The 17,239-nt window shown below is 33.2% G+C and overlaps 1 protein-coding gene, 1 long non-coding RNA gene and 1 other non-coding gene across 3 annotated transcripts; 1 reads left to right on the top strand and 2 right to left on the bottom strand.

Moving 5' to 3' along the window:
- The first annotated feature begins 2,940 nt into the window (after positions 1–2,940).
- Positions 2,941–7,638, top strand: LOC107802018 (NAC domain-containing protein 7-like). The gene is made up of 4 exons (XM_075243568.1): positions 2,941–3,690; positions 5,648–5,830; positions 6,027–6,302; positions 6,944–7,638. The coding sequence occupies exons 2-4, from the start codon at positions 5,671–5,673 to the stop codon at positions 7,492–7,494; spliced, it is 987 nt and encodes a 328-aa protein (XP_075099669.1). The 5' UTR covers positions 2,941–3,690; positions 5,648–5,670; the 3' UTR covers positions 7,495–7,638.
- On the bottom strand, positions 6,910–11,596 carry LOC107802025 (uncharacterized). The gene is made up of 2 exons (XR_012704864.1): positions 8,848–11,596; positions 6,910–7,413 (listed from the first exon to the last, which is right to left on the bottom strand). It is a non-coding gene; the product is annotated as an uncharacterized LOC107802025 (long non-coding RNA).
- LOC142165036 (U6 spliceosomal RNA) lies at positions 7,836–7,939 on the bottom strand. Its single transcript, XR_012696066.1, has one exon. It is a non-coding gene; the product is annotated as a U6 spliceosomal RNA (small nuclear RNA).
- Positions 11,597–17,239: the final 5,643 nt, after the last annotated feature.

The raw sequence follows: 17,239 nt of genomic DNA on the forward strand, positions 1-17,239 counted from the left end.
ACCAGGAACATAGGTGAAGTGAAACAGTCTCTTCTTTATGTACAATTTATTTTGACTGTTTTTCTTCAAAAATTTATCCTCCAGTGCTTTCCATAATTTACTTGCAGAAGTTTCCTTTGTGTATGGATATTTCTGCTCTCTAGCAAGGTAGAATTGAATGGTACCGCAAGCAACACGATTGATAATTCTCCAATCTTCTTCTCCAATAGCATCTGGTCTCTTTTCTTCAATAGCAAGATCTAGCCCTTGTTGAAAAAGGACATCTAGAACCTCGCCTTGCCACATCCCAAAATGTCCGGACCCGTCAAATATTTCTACCGCAAATTTCGCATTTGACACAATTCTTGTCATAAGCGAAGATGCCAATGATGACGTATTGTTGACACTTGATGTAGATTCTTCTTGTTTATTGTCTCCCATCTTTGACACAAATATTATTTAATAGCTGACGACACAAATCAAGATTATTTCCTTTCTGGTGTGGAAGATCAGACTAAGCTGCAACCATAGAGCATACTAAGACAGAATCTTGACACAGTTACCAAGATAAATCTTTTCTGATGTGGAAGATCAGACTATGCTGCAACCACAGAGGATACTAAGACAGTACCTTGGCTCTTATACCAATTATTGCGGAAGCCAAATGTATATAGTGTGAATAAGTCACAACTACTATACCAAAAATTATGACAGCCACCAAATAATAAATAAGACAATAAGCAACAATAAAGGGAACACCAGAATTTACGAGGTTCGGCTAATTTTGCCTACTCCTCTGACACAACCAATATTTTATTCCACTCCAAAAATACAAGTGAAATAATACTAAAGAGAGAAGATACAAATGCCTTAAACAGATGAGAAGGCAAATGAGAGGTGTATATAAATCCTAAACATTAAGCCTTCTTTTATAGGGGGAAAATCCCCCCAACTTTTGTTTTCCCACCGATGTGGGACAAACATTTTGTCAAATTCAACAATATGCATATGCGACAATTATTAAAATTTCAAAAAGAATATAATTTTGGACCTATAATTTCAAAAGTATAGTGAGTTCATGGTAAGAAACTAAAGTTAAACTCGTCAAATATAAATTCTAGATCCACCTCTTTACAAAAGTGCACTCATCCTCTTAATATCCTGGATCCGCCTCTGTCTATAACGTTCAACTCTCATTCTCGTACCCTGCCCTTTACCCCAAAATATTAAGATTTTTATTAAGTATCGATTAGTTTATCAGATTATTAAGATTTTGCCTCACTCGGCACTCTCCAAAACTCAGAAATATTTCGAATGAATTACCAGAGAAAAACATACGCAAAAGAATTGTTTTTTCTCCTTTTCATAAATTTTTTTGATTGTCAGCAATTCACTTATTTCTTCGTACTAAACACACCCTAAGGGGTCGTTTGGTATGATGGATAAGTAAAAATAATGCGGGATAAAAATTCAATACTGTCTTATTGCTTGTTTGGTTAATAATTCTGGGATAAGCTATCCCTCGATTAAAAGTAGTTTTGCGATAATTATACTCTCTGCCAGAGGGTGGAATAGTAATTACAAGAAAAGTTATCTCACAATAAGGTAGTAAAATTGATAATTTCCGAATTAATACAATGTACCAAACTGTTAATAAAAAATAATATCAGTATAACTAATCTCAGCATAACTTCTCTTCGAACCAAACGATCCTTAAGTACGTGGAGACTCCAAGTGGTCAAACTATTCTCTTTCTATATATTTTTTACAAAGAAAAATCAGGGAAAATTAGTAAGTAACTTTTCTGGTAAGATGTGTTTCTTCTTCCTCTTCAACCCCTTTCAATTAGGTGTGTACAAAGAAAACTGATAAACCGCATCAAACCGATAATCCGAGTCAAATTGGGGGAAAAATGTGATGTGATTAGGTTTAATTTAGTTTGGTATTGGAAACAATTTAAAAACCCGACGATAATTGATTTGGTTTGATTTTAACTGAAAAAAGTCAAACCGAAACCAAACCAATCTGATAGTACATTTATACAAATTCTAAAAATATTTTATACATATAAATATTTATTGTAATGTAATTTATAAATATTTCTTAAACGTTTTCACAGTTTTATCTTTTAACGTATTATTTCAAGTTTGAAATTAACATTCTTGAATGGTAGTAGCTCATAAATGTAGTAACTCAAACAAAGTTCAAATCAATACTAATGCCAACAAAAGAAATTCAATTCAACACTAGGAATGGCGATAGTACCGGATATGTATTTTTAGTTTTACATTGGTTTATAATGAAAATGTATAACTTAGTTTATTTTTTTCTTTAGCGGTTAATTATGTAATTAATAATACTTATTAGCTATGTTTATTTTAGCATGACCTATATCGTATTTTTAGATTATGTTAATTTTTATTATGACTTATTAATTAACAATATTTGCTTTATGTAATTTTATTATCTTTGTTATTGAATATTTTAGAATAATGCTATGACATATCTCATAATATTGTGTTATTTTCTTGGGAAATACATTATATAGTTGTATTTTACTAGGACTTAAGAAATATTTGGAGCACAACTTACATATTTTATGCTATGAAGACTTTACCGGAAAAAAATTCGAAAACCCGAAAAATCCGAGAAAAATCGAGATTGAAAAACCCGACTTTGTTGGTTTGGTTTGGTTTTATTTGGTTTATAGATTTAAAAATTCGATACCATTAATTTGGTTTGATAATTGAAAAATCCGAACCAACCCGACTTAGACTCCTATTTACAATTATGGAGTAAATAGTACTGTGCATATTTGATTAAATGATTATGTCACCAACAACACAATTTTATAACCTAACCAATAAGATAAACAAATACATCCTCTTTTTGGTCGGGTGTGTTGTCTTATGGTCTATGGAGTCTGCCCTTTAATGAGGCTTAGCAAATATGCCCTCAGCTTCCTGACGTTCACTTTCTCTCTCTCTCTTCCACTCTCTCTCTCCCTCCCTCCCTTTCCCTCTCTCTCTCTCAATCTAGCTCTTTGATCAAAGAAAACATACAAAAAGAGTGAAAGTACAATTTTTACAAAAAAAATATTTTTGTCTCAATCAAGAACTGGTGGTGGTGGAGAAAGCTGTGTGCTTCAGCCTCAGCCACCATTTTTTCCGCCTCCCAAATCTTTTTGCAATGATCTTAGCTTTCTCTTCAAGTGATAAGGTGATAGAAAATATATAGAAAGTAGTTGCTTGCTTTTATATATAGAGAAAGGAAGAAGAAAAGAAAGAAAAAAAATGATTTATCATATATAGGACCTTTACATTCTCGTTTGCATATTTTTCAGTCATTCTTTTGAAACCCTATTGTTTCTAGCTCATCTTTTTCTTTCCTCTTCAGGATTAAAAAGGTGTTTGTTTTTCTTCCCCTTTTTCATCTGCTCTTACTTTTCTTTGGGATCTGATCATTTTATGAGGACCATAAGGTTTTATGAGAGTTAGAGTTATTCAATTCCCGAGGTGGGAATTAGTATAAGAATATAAAAAACCCCTCCAATATTGCTTTATTATGTTCAAAAGTTGAAAGAGAGTGAGAGCCAGAAACAAGCATTTTTTACATATCCTTTTATAGTTACTTTGATTGATCTGGATTCTGAATAGAAGAGTTGAAAGAATCAGATCAAGGGAAGAACAACTCTAGAGGATCATTATAAAGGTTGTCTATTTATCTTCTCATTTTCTTCTTCTTTGATCACTTTTTTCATTGTATTGTAATTGTGTCTCAAAATATTTAAAACTTCTTGTTTTCATCAAATACTTATTCACTACCTAGATCTTATTTATCCCTCCTTTTTCTCGATCTTCTTCTTTTTGCAATTTCAAATTTCTAAACAAAGTGTTATAAAAATAAAGTAGTAATGGACAAAAAATTTAGGATAGATGTGCATTTGTGCTGGGATATTTAGGTGCATGCTTTTGAATATTTAGCACTATTTTGATGCTAATAAATCTCTTATTTTGTTGCACTTCTTTGAGAATATATGTTTTTTACGTTCGTTATGGTTGAACAAAGTAAAGGTATTTTTTAAAAAAAATTGATTACACAGTATTTTACTTTATGAGTGGAGGAAACATTATACTTATTGTACTTGTTTCATTCAGGGTTCATGCCTCAGGCTAAAGCAAACTTGAGTAGTTTTAGCCACATCTATCTTCAAGTGATTAGAGCTCTCATGCTTTTATCCCCACAAAAGTTGACAAAACAAAACTCCTCGACATATATCATTTACTTTAGTGTTTATCAACATACGTGTTTTCTTACAATTTTACGTAGGAAAACTCTTTTTGCTTTGTTTTTCTTCATTTATGTTTTTTCAATTTGGATTATTACTGTCATAGATTTATGGTGATTTATAAGTATAGTTAAATTTGTTTTTACTTTTGGTATTTTTAAGGCTTGATATCCGGTGTTAAATAGGAAACTCGGTGTAGATATATTATGTGAGTATCTTTAAGTTTTCTACGGTTAATCACCATTGAATATCTTTTGTTTTTCACCTGTTACTAGCTAGTTTAAGGCAAGAATGCATATCTATATGATAAGACGATGATACTAAAAAAACCCTTAATTAAATTATCATATTATTCCAGTTTGATATAATAAAGCATACGTTAGTTTCTTTTGATTTTATAGTTTGGTCTAAAATATGTGGAAAAAGATAATTTTAGTATCCCCTTTATCCAATCATGTGTTCTCTCAGTATTTGGGTTCCTCAAATTCTCCTTCTTCTTCTGCTGCTCTTGTTTATAACTTATTCTTTTCTCTGTATGAAGTACAATAAAATACTATGCATGGAACTATTGTAACATTCGAAAATTAAACTGAAACTGTATATAAAAATTCATTCTTGAAATTTTCAAACTTAGGCTTGAACTTCTATATTCCCCCTTCCCTCTTGAAGATGCAATCTTTTGTTTCAGTTATGTATGAGCACTTCTAGGAAAATCCTTATGTATCAGCATTTGCTGTAAAATCCTACTCATTAAACGGTCTAATTGTAATTTAATCAACAATTCTCCTAGCTAAAATTGAAGAAGTAAAAACAAAATAATTAACTGCACAAAAACTTAAAAGGTACTAACTCATGAAGTATATTCCATGAATTTTTTGAAAAAATATTATCACACAAGGATGCACATTGAAACTTTAAAATGGACAATCTACTCCATAAGCTGTGGAATTTACGTAATTCTATTCTTGACTTTTCATGTCTATGTTGTTAATCTTAAAGCATGACTTTTTGCTTGAAAACTGTTATTTAATTTTCAAACAACGAAATGAATTGATGTTTGATCCCTAGTTTTGATATTTTTAGGAAATCTATCTGAATCCTAGATGTTATGTTCGTTTGTCTACTCGCTCTCAATTTCATCACTTATGGATTGAAAATATGACATGTATGTATCAATTTTTAATTTTCCATTGTCTTTTTGCCTTTGAAGACACTGTACTCTAATTTCGTTACACTTGTATTTCTTTGAAGCTTAAAATATATATGATACACACTTATAAGCTTTCCTATTAAAGTCTGAAAAGAATAAGTCAAAATCTTCACTTTAATTTGGCTTAGAGATATGTTGAAGCTAATATTGATGCGTTCACTACAATGCAGGTCTTGATTTGTGGAGGAAAGACATGAATTCGTTTACACATGTTCCTCCAGGGTTCAGATTCCACCCCACGGATGAAGAATTAGTTGATTATTACCTCAGGAAAAAGATTGCTTCAAAAAGAATCGACCTTGATGTCATTAAGGAAATTGACCTTTATAAAATCGAGCCATGGGATCTTCAAGGTAGTTACTAATTATGTTGCTTGGACTCTCCGAAAATGTCATCAGGTGCATGTCGGATCCTAAAAAGTAGTGCCTTTTTGATGGATCTGATACTGGTGCGGGAGGATTTTGGAGAGTCCGGAAACATAGGTTACTAATATACATAACCCTAGATAAAAATGGTCTTGTACTTACTGTTTTTATTCGATTTTATCAGAATTGTGCAAGATAGGAACTGAGGAGCAAAGTGATTGGTACTTTTTTAGTCATAAAGACAAGAAGTATCCAACTGGAACTCGTACAAATAGAGCTACAAAAGCAGGATTTTGGAAAGCTACTGGAAGAGATAAGGCTATTTATCGTAAGCACATTTTGATTGGAATGAGAAAAACCTTGGTATTTTATAAAGGTCGAGCACCAAATGGACAAAAATCTGATTGGATAATGCATGAGTACAGACTTGAAACAAATGAGAATGGCACTACTCAGGCAAGTATTCTAAACCAAACATACTTGTTAAATCTTGACACATGCAACGTATCTCAAAACTATCTCAATTGAAGAAATCTTTAATTATGAAGATTTTATTTCTTCCCCTTGTTACATTCCTAGACTAATTACCACTGCCTATAGAAAAAGAGGGTCAGTTTTAAGTTTATTGAAGTCGAATAAAACCACTAATTTTCTTCAGTTGATGACATGAGATTATTGTAGTTAAGTTCTGATCTTGCCTTGGCTAGATTAGGTCTGTAGATTTTTTAGGCACTTAAATAGTTAAGATGCTTATAAAAATCATTCCCTTCCCAATTTTGCTCGGCATGCATTTATAACTAATGTCTCAAGAATCATACGAATTCTACTATTATCAAAAAGGAAATTATTATCTCTAGAGCTTAAGTTATATACATTGACCGTATAAGAATTTTTAAACTTTTAGGATAATTTAACAGGTTATAATAGTAGGTTATTAATTTAATTTTTAGGTTACCGTATCATGTTTAATATGGAGAATTACCGGTTGTTATAATCAACTGAACCCTAATAGTGTAAAAATTACTTATATTGTTAGTGCGTAGAACATAAAACTCTATATCCTAACATTATGCTTATCCATTATATTACACCTGCAGGAAGAAGGTTGGGCTGTATGTAGAGTATTCAAGAAAAAATTAGCAACAACAATGAGGAGAGAAGGAGAGCACGAGTCACTATGTTGGTATAACGATGACCAAGTTTCTAATTTCATGCCAGATTTCGACTCTCCACGTCGTTTTCCAAATCCATATTCTGCAACTGCATACCACAATCCTCACTTAGCTTACACCAATAATATGCAGCAGCCTCCTAATGATGCATTTCTCCAACTTCCTCAATTAGAGTCACCAAAAGTACCTCAATCCTATGGAAGCAACATGAATCAAATGGTACTGCCCAACTCAATTTATAACACTAATAACAACTATGATCATCAAGCAGTGGATCAAGTGACCGATTGGCGAGTACTCGATAAGTTTGTTGCATCTCAACTAAGTCAACAAGATGGTTGCAGCAAAATGGAGACATCTGCTGCTTGCTGTAGCTCTCCTGCTTCTGAACAAATGAATCTGCAGCTTCAAAATGATTTTAAGAGTCAAGAAATGGCTTCAGAACTTGCCTCAAGTTCTCAAGTTGATCTCTGGAAGTAATGCTACATTATAAGTATATGCTAAATCATAGAAAATATATGATGATTGGACTTAATATACTTAATTGCCTCAGTTTCTGTACATAATAAAACTCAAATGTGATGTATTATTCGTCGACATCCTACTAAAAGTTTGTATGTTCTATACGAGGCATTGAAAGTATTTAAAATATTTAAAAAAAAATAATTAAAGAGGACCTCTAATACGTATATAAATTTGTTATTTTTAAGGCAAAAGTAAGCTGTCACTCTTCTGGCATTTCTGGGATGTTGGATAATGTATTTCCATTAGTGCAGCGCTCGTTATTCTACTACTTTCTTTTTTACAAAAAAAATTACGTAGTTTAATTTGGACCATTCTTGATTTGTTGTATCATTCTTGTACACAAGTTATGCTAATATTCTTTGTATCTTTCCAATTTTATCGATGTCTCTGAAGGGGCGACATTGTTCTGCTTATGAAATTGAGTGATCTCGAGAAATCTTAGTGTGATATATTTACTTGAGCTGAGGTCTGTTAGAAACAGTATCTCTATCTTCCCAAGGTAGGGGTAAGGTCTGCGTACACACTATTCTCCTTAGATTCCACTCGTGAGACCGTACTGAGTATGTTATTGTTGTTGTTGGATTGAAAGGTTGACAATGCTAGCTTTTCCACCATAAGCGTAAAAATTTAAATGAATATCTCCTGCTTATGGAAGCAAAGAATTTATTGGGAAAGGAGTATTATCACTTTTAATCCGCACCAGAAATTATTTATATCTAGTAGCCGAAAAAATATATAACATTTTTATATTTTTGTATATAACATACGAAGTGTGTGTATATATATATATACAAATTTATACATTTTTTCGGATATTATTTTTACGACGACTATACTGTGTCATTTCCTCATTGGGAAATACTAAGCTGACAATGAGAACCTCCCATTTGGTCTAATCCAAAGAAGAAATTGATCCTGATGACATTTCTAAATAACAATTCTAACTCTCTGCTCTCTCGAGTCTCACTGTCACCTATTTTCAAAAAGGGATGTATTGAAGACAAATTAAATAACTAAAAGTGTGCTATGTCAAACAATTAAACCTTTAAATGAGACAATTACATATACTTAAGGATATATATAACTGAACCTCGACATGAGAAGTTCTTAGGAAGTTCGGTAACAAAAGTATTCTGCTAGTTGTCATATGATATTTGATTCAAATAAATGCATGTAATAGGTTGCAAACTTGATCTCAATGCAAAGAATAGCCTGTTAGAATATACGCAGCGGAAGCAAGCATACAAATCAGGCATCAAATACATGTGAACTAGACAACGTAATAATAACAAGATTAGAAACACTAACCTCTTGAAGTAGTTGCACAAACCTTCGAAGCAGCAAGAATCCAAGGCTGCAATCTTCTGCTATTTGCCTAGTAAAACCTTGGACGATTTGGCTATTGGGTGGGCAAGAACAATACAACTGAAAGGTAAGTTATTAGGTGAAACTAGTTTTCCTTTAATAGACCCGAAATTAAGCCACAATAGGGGCTCAAAAACGTGTAGGATTCTGCAAGTAGAATCCTACTCTAACTCAAAAGGATAACTTTTCTCCCAAGCTACTTTTTACCTATGTCTGTCCAGGTTTTTACTAGGTATAGCAGGGACCACATAAATAATAAGAGGCGACTAATTATAGTATTAATTCGAAATTAGCATGAATTAACTCTTACTGTAATTAATTGCAATTTATTTCACTAAAAAACTACAATTGAACTCCTTAATATGAATTTCGAAAATTCATTAACACTTATTTTAACTCCCCATGTTAAGATTTCAAATACCAGTTAATTAAATTAAATCACTGAAAATTTAATTCAATTGACTAGTTAAATCCTTTACAATTCCGCTTAAACTATTTCATGTGACGGATTCAAAATCCACCGGCCGAGTTTTCACATGAAAATTTATAAGCTTACATAAAGGGGTATCATCAAACCCAAAACCGAGTCATGGATTCTATCCACTAATTATTATTCACAAATGTTATTCGTTATTGTCCAATCTATTAGGCATATACTAACTCTAAATAGAGTCGTACCTTTTGATAAATCAAAACAATAAACAAATTACATTGATCATAATAATTAGATCAAGATTAGGAGTATAAGTTCATTTAATGAATTAGAGAAAATATTTTATATATTCAGTACAAAAACATCTTTTCTCTACTTGATCCATTCAGTATACACCGAGTATACTAGCACAAGAAGTTGGAATTAAACTACTCCCATAATCAAGACAAATTATACGATAATCTTGTGCTACAACCATCAAGATATTTTGTCCAACAATATCTTTGATTGTGAACACAGCTTATTAATTATGAGAACCAACAATTTAATCTTTTGTGCATGAGCTAAGACTCCATACGCTAAATTGTCTACTACATAACTAAAAGGATACACATGTAACAAATGATCTATTTAAAATAGTACTTTATTGAATTGAATAAATTAAATAAACAATTGTTCCATAAAAAATAAAATATAATATTATATCTAAACAGCATGGTTAATAGTATATCCCAACATAGCCTTCAGTAAATGCATGGTGATTCACGTTAATAAGGAGTAAATTCTTCCTATAAATTATGAGTAACTTATAAGGTTCTTCAAAATATCTAGTTTTCTCATAATTAAACTGATAAAAGCCAGCTTGCTTGTCTAACCAAAATCATAAAGAAAGTTTATAACTGTAACTCTCCAAGCATAATAAAAACTAAAAGGGTAGTCCGGTGCACTAAACTCCCACTATGCGCGGGGTCCGGAAAGAGCCGGACTACAGGGCCTATCGTACACAGTCTTACCCTTGCATTTCTGTACAAGGCTGTTTCTACGGCTCGAACCCGTGACCTCCTGGTCACATGACAACAACTTTACCAAATACGCCTACGGTCCCCTTCAATCATAATAAAATCTAAACGGATAAATAAAATAAATAAAAAACTAAGCTAAAGTCTGAAGACTAAAAATATTCCCTAAGAAACCTTGGATAACCCTCAATATTAGCAGTAATGACCAAACTTGAAGTCTACTTCAGACGCATTAAACTAAAACCACTCAAACTTTCTTTGGTCAGTTTGTCCTACCTTGAAGTTCAAATATACTAGCATAATAAAAGTTTAATCAAAGAAAATGAAACTAACAAAATTATATTTAAAACATGAATTCCCAGTAATTAATTAAGTTATTGCTTCAAGTTTCATAATTCAGCTCACCTTTCTCTTTGATTTGAAGACATTGCTGCCAAGCTAGAAGCTCTATGCATATAATAGCAAGCTATTCAGAAAAAATATGGCTTCCTAGGTTAAGGTAGATGTAGAACAGTAAAAGAGTTTGTATTCTAAAATATTAAGGTGGAAGAAGGTGGACAGGCAGAATTGTAGAATTTTGGTGTGTAGAATTCAAATTTCAGTTGGTGTTAAATACTTAAAGAAAGTGGATAAGAAAGAAAAGAAAGAACACAGAATTTCATAACATAATTATGCAATTAGAAGTAGAAATGAAGGACGTTGTCTTTTACTTTTTGAGGCAGTTATTAAACTTAATCATGGGTTTTTACTTTGCTGTGGTTGAAATTGAACTCAAACATAGACAGTCCCTTTCAAGCAAATGCCAATTTTAGAGAAGACATCATTATTGAGCGTGCTTTCGTGGTCTCATAATTAACCATTTCTAATGCACTCCGGTAGACAAGGCCAAGGTATTGGGACGGGAGGAGAGGGACTATATATATTTACCAAAATAAATTAATTTGTTTTCACATAACGGTAGCAGAAAATTTGTCCTATTTTTCTGTATGCAAAGTAAACTCAAAAAAGATAAATAAACTAATGTCAAGCTGGAGAAATCAGCTTATTTTGAGGAGAGAAGCTGTTTGTGTTTGGCTAATTACTCTAAAAAATACTTTTGAGCAATAATTTGTGTTTGACCAAGTTTTTCAGAAAATGCTTTTAAGTATCAAATTACGAATAAGGACATGAATAGATTTACTTAATAGTTAATATTATAAGTAAATAAATAATCTCAAAAATTTGTTATTACAGGCAATAATTAAATTTTTTTATTTTATTTAAGTAAATAATGAAAATAAAATTAAAAAGTACTTAATTCTTTTAATATAAGTTAAATATATTAAAATTCATTCAACAAATATAAAAACATTCACTCCTAAAGTCACTATATATTAGAAAGCTATCCTATACATAAGAAGAAATATTTATACATTAATATCCTAAGTATTAAGTTTAACGGTTATTTTGGTATATACTATATATTGTTAAGGGTATTTTAGGTAAGAAGAAAAGTCAAAATTGCTTCTGCTTTTGCTTTTAGGAAGAAACTACTTTTTTTCTACTTCTTAGAAATTACTTATGTTTCTTCCTAAAAGCACTTTTTCCTTCCAAAAACGCTTGGCCAAACACCTCGAAAAAAAAGTGCTTTTAAGATAAAAAGTATTTTTGACCTCTTGAGAAACTTGGTCAAACAAACTATAATTCACCATTTTTTTATTTGGGACTGAATCCCCGTAATTTCTTTGTGTTTCGAGACGAAAAATAGACTTCTAAAACCTAATGGAAATTATGGAAGGGATTGAGCAGGGCATGTGCAGGTCATGTTTGAGTCTATAATTAGGGTTTATATCGATTGTTTTTTGGCACTCTTATGTTGTTTTGAGGACTAAGGAATATAATAAGATTAGCATTGACCCAATTATTAATATTCCATGTGATGGACCATCATTTGGACGTGAACTTTTTACACCCTAGATCCCAGACCATCACTGTCCCAAAAGACAAAAATTGGCCCTTAGTAGTCTCTGTACTGTCTTAACTTAGAATTCCAACTTCTTTTTCCCGTATTAAGTTATTAATAAAGAATACAACGAGTGCTTATTCTATGTTTATACTTTATACTCCACTAATTTGATGCACTCATAGGATCTTAGCTTTGACTTCCTCGATTTTCGTTTCTTTAGTCCCATAAATTTAAATATTGTCCTATCATAGAAAGCATAGAGTTCTGCTATCCTACTTCTAAAAAAGTTTGAAGCAGTGCTTTTCTCAAGAAACGTTTAAATCTATGTTTTTGAACCTTTTGGATGATAAACTAAAGTATAAAAAAAAAGAATTATAGTTCGCGAGGGAGTAGTTCGATCTCTTGGTAAAGTTGTATGCAGGCGAACATTAGCTTCCGCTAGTTCAAGAGTTTGCTGAGCTTCTTGTGGATCAATGTCACTATCCTTCTCCCTATTATTTACTAAAACAGAGTGATCTCATTATTGCCTATTCTAGCAAAACCACCCATAAGAGCGATCGTTAATCATTGGTCGTTAAGATGTATTCTCAAAATCTCTATATCTACAGTTGTGGCAATAGGGGCGTGATTTGGTAATATGTCAATTTCACCGCTATTATTAGATAAAACAATTTCTTCCACTTCTGAATCCCAAACAATTCGATTAGGGGTCAGTACACTAAGATTTAAGGTCATTTCTTCGGAGAGCACGTCAATAAGGGGCTAAAAGATCTACTACTTTAATTCATGTTTCAAAAATAGATAATTTTGTATCCGATGGTTTACTCAATTACTTTTTGGGAATGTTAAAAAAAAAGATTACTACGTGATTTTTTGAATCGGCCTGTATCTATCGCCTTTCCTTCATTGATTTGCTTTGTTTATTGGTTTATTGTAGGGCATATCTCATTGCAAGATTCATCGACTGGAATCCGATTTTATTTCCATTATACTTATTTCCACTTTCTTTAGTTAATAGAACCTTCTAACTTAGAAATTGGTTCCCTAAGACGTCTTCTGTCTTCGCGCTTTCTAAAAACAACCCTAACCTTCCACGCAAGTTAACAAGCACACTTGGAGAGCGCAGTACAACGGAGAGTTGTATGTTGCATTCGGGAAGGATGAATCGCTCCCGAAAAGGAATCTATTGATTCTCTCCCAATTTGTTGGATCATAGGTGTGATGATTTACTTCACGGGCGAGGTCTCTGGTTCAAGTCCAAGATGGCCCAGTTGCGCCAGGGAAAAGAATAGAAGAAGCATCTGACTACTTCATGCAAGTTCCACTTGGCTCAGGGGGATATAGCTCAGTTGGTAGAGCTCCGCTCTTGCAAGGATTAACGTTTCATTTCTATTTCTATGGTCGATGATCATAGAAGCCCCTTTACCATTCTGTATAAATAGCGACGGGCGTATGAGTTTATATTGGACTTGTGTATAAAATTTTTAGTATTGGACCCATTATATTTTTAAAAGTATGAGTTCATATCTACTATTTTTGCAATTTAAATAAATTTTTACACATAATTTTTTTATTCCACATTCAAATTACAGATTTTTTTATTATTTTAATCTTAACATTTCAAGTGCCACTAGTTATGAATTTAGTTAAACTCATCATTAGCACACTATATATATAGTGTGTTTTTGCACTTACTTAGATGGAATTTTAACACATACAGGTACTGCTGTCTTTGTTATAAGCTATTTGTACGTATTTGTACGTATTCAAAGGATAATCAAATACGATTTGATTGTACAGAATGGACCATTCATTTTGCCTGAAGAGACAAGAAATGTAGGCAGTCAATATGATGAGCAAGTGATAGCCAAAAAGGGAACATCATCCATTTTCTACTTTGTCATTGATGTTGTGCTAATGCACTAAGCAAACAAAGAATTAAGTAAAGGACAAGCAATTCATTTGATCTTTTTCAATCATTGAACGACCTGAAAATTAATTGAGACCACCCTTTACTATCCTCCCTTTGATGCAGAATTTCAAGACAGGTAATGGTTATTGGTCAATTGAAAAGTTAATGAAAATATTCCTAGCTGAGAAGATAAGGAGGAATAATCTGAAGGCTGAAAACAAGAGTGCAAGCTGAGCAATTATTACTTCCTCAATGTTATCATGTATGTCACATTCTTTTCTCTCTCTTTGTAGGATTTCGTGTTCATTTACAACCAAACAATTGCTGGGACCACATCCAGTAAGGGAATCTCGGAGCAACAATCAAGTTGTCTCTGTGTAATCTACAGGTCACGGATTTAAGCCGTAAAATTAGCTACTAATACTTGCGTCTGGTTAGGCTGCCTACATTAGTAGGATGAGGCCCTTCCCCGAGTCATACGTGAATGTTAGATACTTTGTGCATCGGATTGCCCTATAATTGAAACTACATCTGCTTAATCAAAGTATTTGTTGTGTCTTAAATTAGATAATAGTAACTTGTCCCATATTGTTCCAATAATCCAATTCCTCTGCTCTAAAACAGGATATCAATTAGGCAAACAATATCAGTTTGTTCTTTTTATGGGGCACAAGCAGAATATGCCGTGGAAACAAAACTGCTGAAACTGTGCAACCCTCACAAGGGTTTATGTACAAAGGACATCTGTCTTTTTTCGGTATTTTTCTTTTTTAATAATCGCGGTGTTTGGGCTAGCTTTTGCGCAACTCTACTAATTTTACAAGATACCTGCTACCTTCTACCAGTAACAAATAACTTTATCCATCAATATTTGGACAGATGAGAAGAAATCACCTAGTATTTTTGTCTCCGCTTAGATATGAACCTGAGATCTCAGGTTCTCAACCCATGTTGGACTTCAGCTTACTACAACCCATTATACAGGCCCATCGGTTTAGATAGGATGTATTTATTTGTATTTTGAGTTTCTGGCTAAAGCCCCATGTAATGTAAATAATAGATACAAAAATACAAAAGAAAGTCTGGGACATTTGAGAATATGATAGAAAATATTTTTCTCTCTCTAGTTCTTCTTTCTCCCATGAGCCCTAGTCAATTCTTCTTCATTTTCAGCTCGATTTAGTAGTTTTACATGGTATCAGAGCGAATGATCCGCTGATTCTCATCTTCCTGTTTCGAGCGGTGTTACCCTCGCTCATTTTCATTAATATTTCGCTTGATTGTCGATGTTCATGGTTGATTCTGTTTCTGGTAGCTTCCTCTCGATTTGCAGATAGATTCAAGGTCAGAGTTACCTCTTCGTCATCTATTGGTGGTATTTGTAATACGCGTGGGTGAATTTGGATTGATTTAGGGTCTGTTCTGTTTAGACTTTTGGAATTTACATTCAAGGCCGTTTGTTTTTCGGTAGCGAAACATACAGTAATCTCTCCTAATTTTCACTTCATTGCATTGGTCATATGTTTGTGTTCGTTACTTTGACGAGAGTCTCTGACCGTCGCTGTCACACCTCCTTTTTCCGCCCCCGCGAGGGGTGATGGAGTTTTTCCAATTAAAGGACAATCGAAACGGGATTTGTTTATTTGTTTCAGAGTCGCCACTTGGGAGATTTTAGGGTGTCCCAAGTCACCAATTTAATCCCGAATCGAGGAAAAGAATGACTCTATATTACAGTCTGCGTACCAGAAATCCGGATAAGGAATTCTGTTAACCCTGGAGAAGGTGTTAGGCATTCCCGAGTTCCGTGGTTCTAGCACGGTCGCTCAACTGTCATATTCGGCTTATTTATCTGATTTAATACAATTATGAACCGGTGTGCCAGTTTTAACTTTTTACCACTTTATTATTATTATTTTTAAAAGAATGTGAACATCGCTTAAAACACGTCTTTGGACTGCGTCACATGAAATGCACCCACAATCCGGAACACATTTTATTTGATGTTTTGGGATTTGGATTTGGGTCGCATGAAATGCACACCCAAGCTTAAGAAAGTAAACTATTAAACACGCGCCTAAAGAGACTATCGCGTTATTATTTTGGGAAGGCCGTGAAATTCGCTAAACGGCCCTCCCGAATTCTAAGTAATTAACACATATATTTTTGTGAGGGCCCCGCAATCTGTGCGTTTTTATTTGGCGAGGCTCGTCTCATTTTTATTTTAAAAGGGTAAACTTAAAGTTACTACATTTTTACTTTATTTATTTAAAGAGTTAATTCAAGGTTATTAAAATATATTGCAAGCCACGCTACATGAAATGCACCCGTGAGTCACGACACGTTCTATTTAACCGTGCGGGAAATTAGAATCGGGTCACATGAAATGCGCCCCCGGATTTTAAAAAATAAAAGAAAATCAATTTAAAGGACGCGCCTAAATCAAGTAGCACTTTTGACTTATTTTCCTAATCTTTGTGATGCCAAATTTATGGACAAGATGTTACTACTAACGAATTTTCCTTCCCTAAACTTAGAGATACGAGATCAATTTTATTACTAAGTGGTAGAACAATTATTTACAATTACCTTGGAGGAAAACGTGGGCTAACCTGCTACACACAAAGACATAATTCCTTTATCTTTTAAAAGAACGTAGGAGCAAACAATTAAAGTAAACACAAACAGAATAATAAAAAGACTAAAAATAATTTAAAAGAGTACAATATATCCAAACAAACAAATTAGTAATCCAAAGAAAGCATATCGATAGTGGCGTAACAATAGTGCCGTGAATCACTGCACAAACCAACACTCCTGAGGCGTTTACTGGTGCCCATGTCTTTCATATCATTTAACAGGTTAATAGCAAAGACCAAGAAGAGTGAGAAACGGACCTCAAATGGCGACAATGAGAACCTCAGACAGAAAAATGGAATGCTTCGCCGGAGCCTCAACGAAGCTAGACCAAACCTCTTCGAACTCGGCTATGACGGACACCTCGGCTCAACTTCTGGGACTTTGGACTG

Source organism: Nicotiana tabacum, chromosome 1 (assembly GCF_000715075.1).
Source record: "Nicotiana tabacum cultivar K326 chromosome 1, ASM71507v2, whole genome shotgun sequence".
NCBI classification, from domain to species: Eukaryota; Viridiplantae; Streptophyta; class Magnoliopsida; order Solanales; family Solanaceae; genus Nicotiana; species Nicotiana tabacum.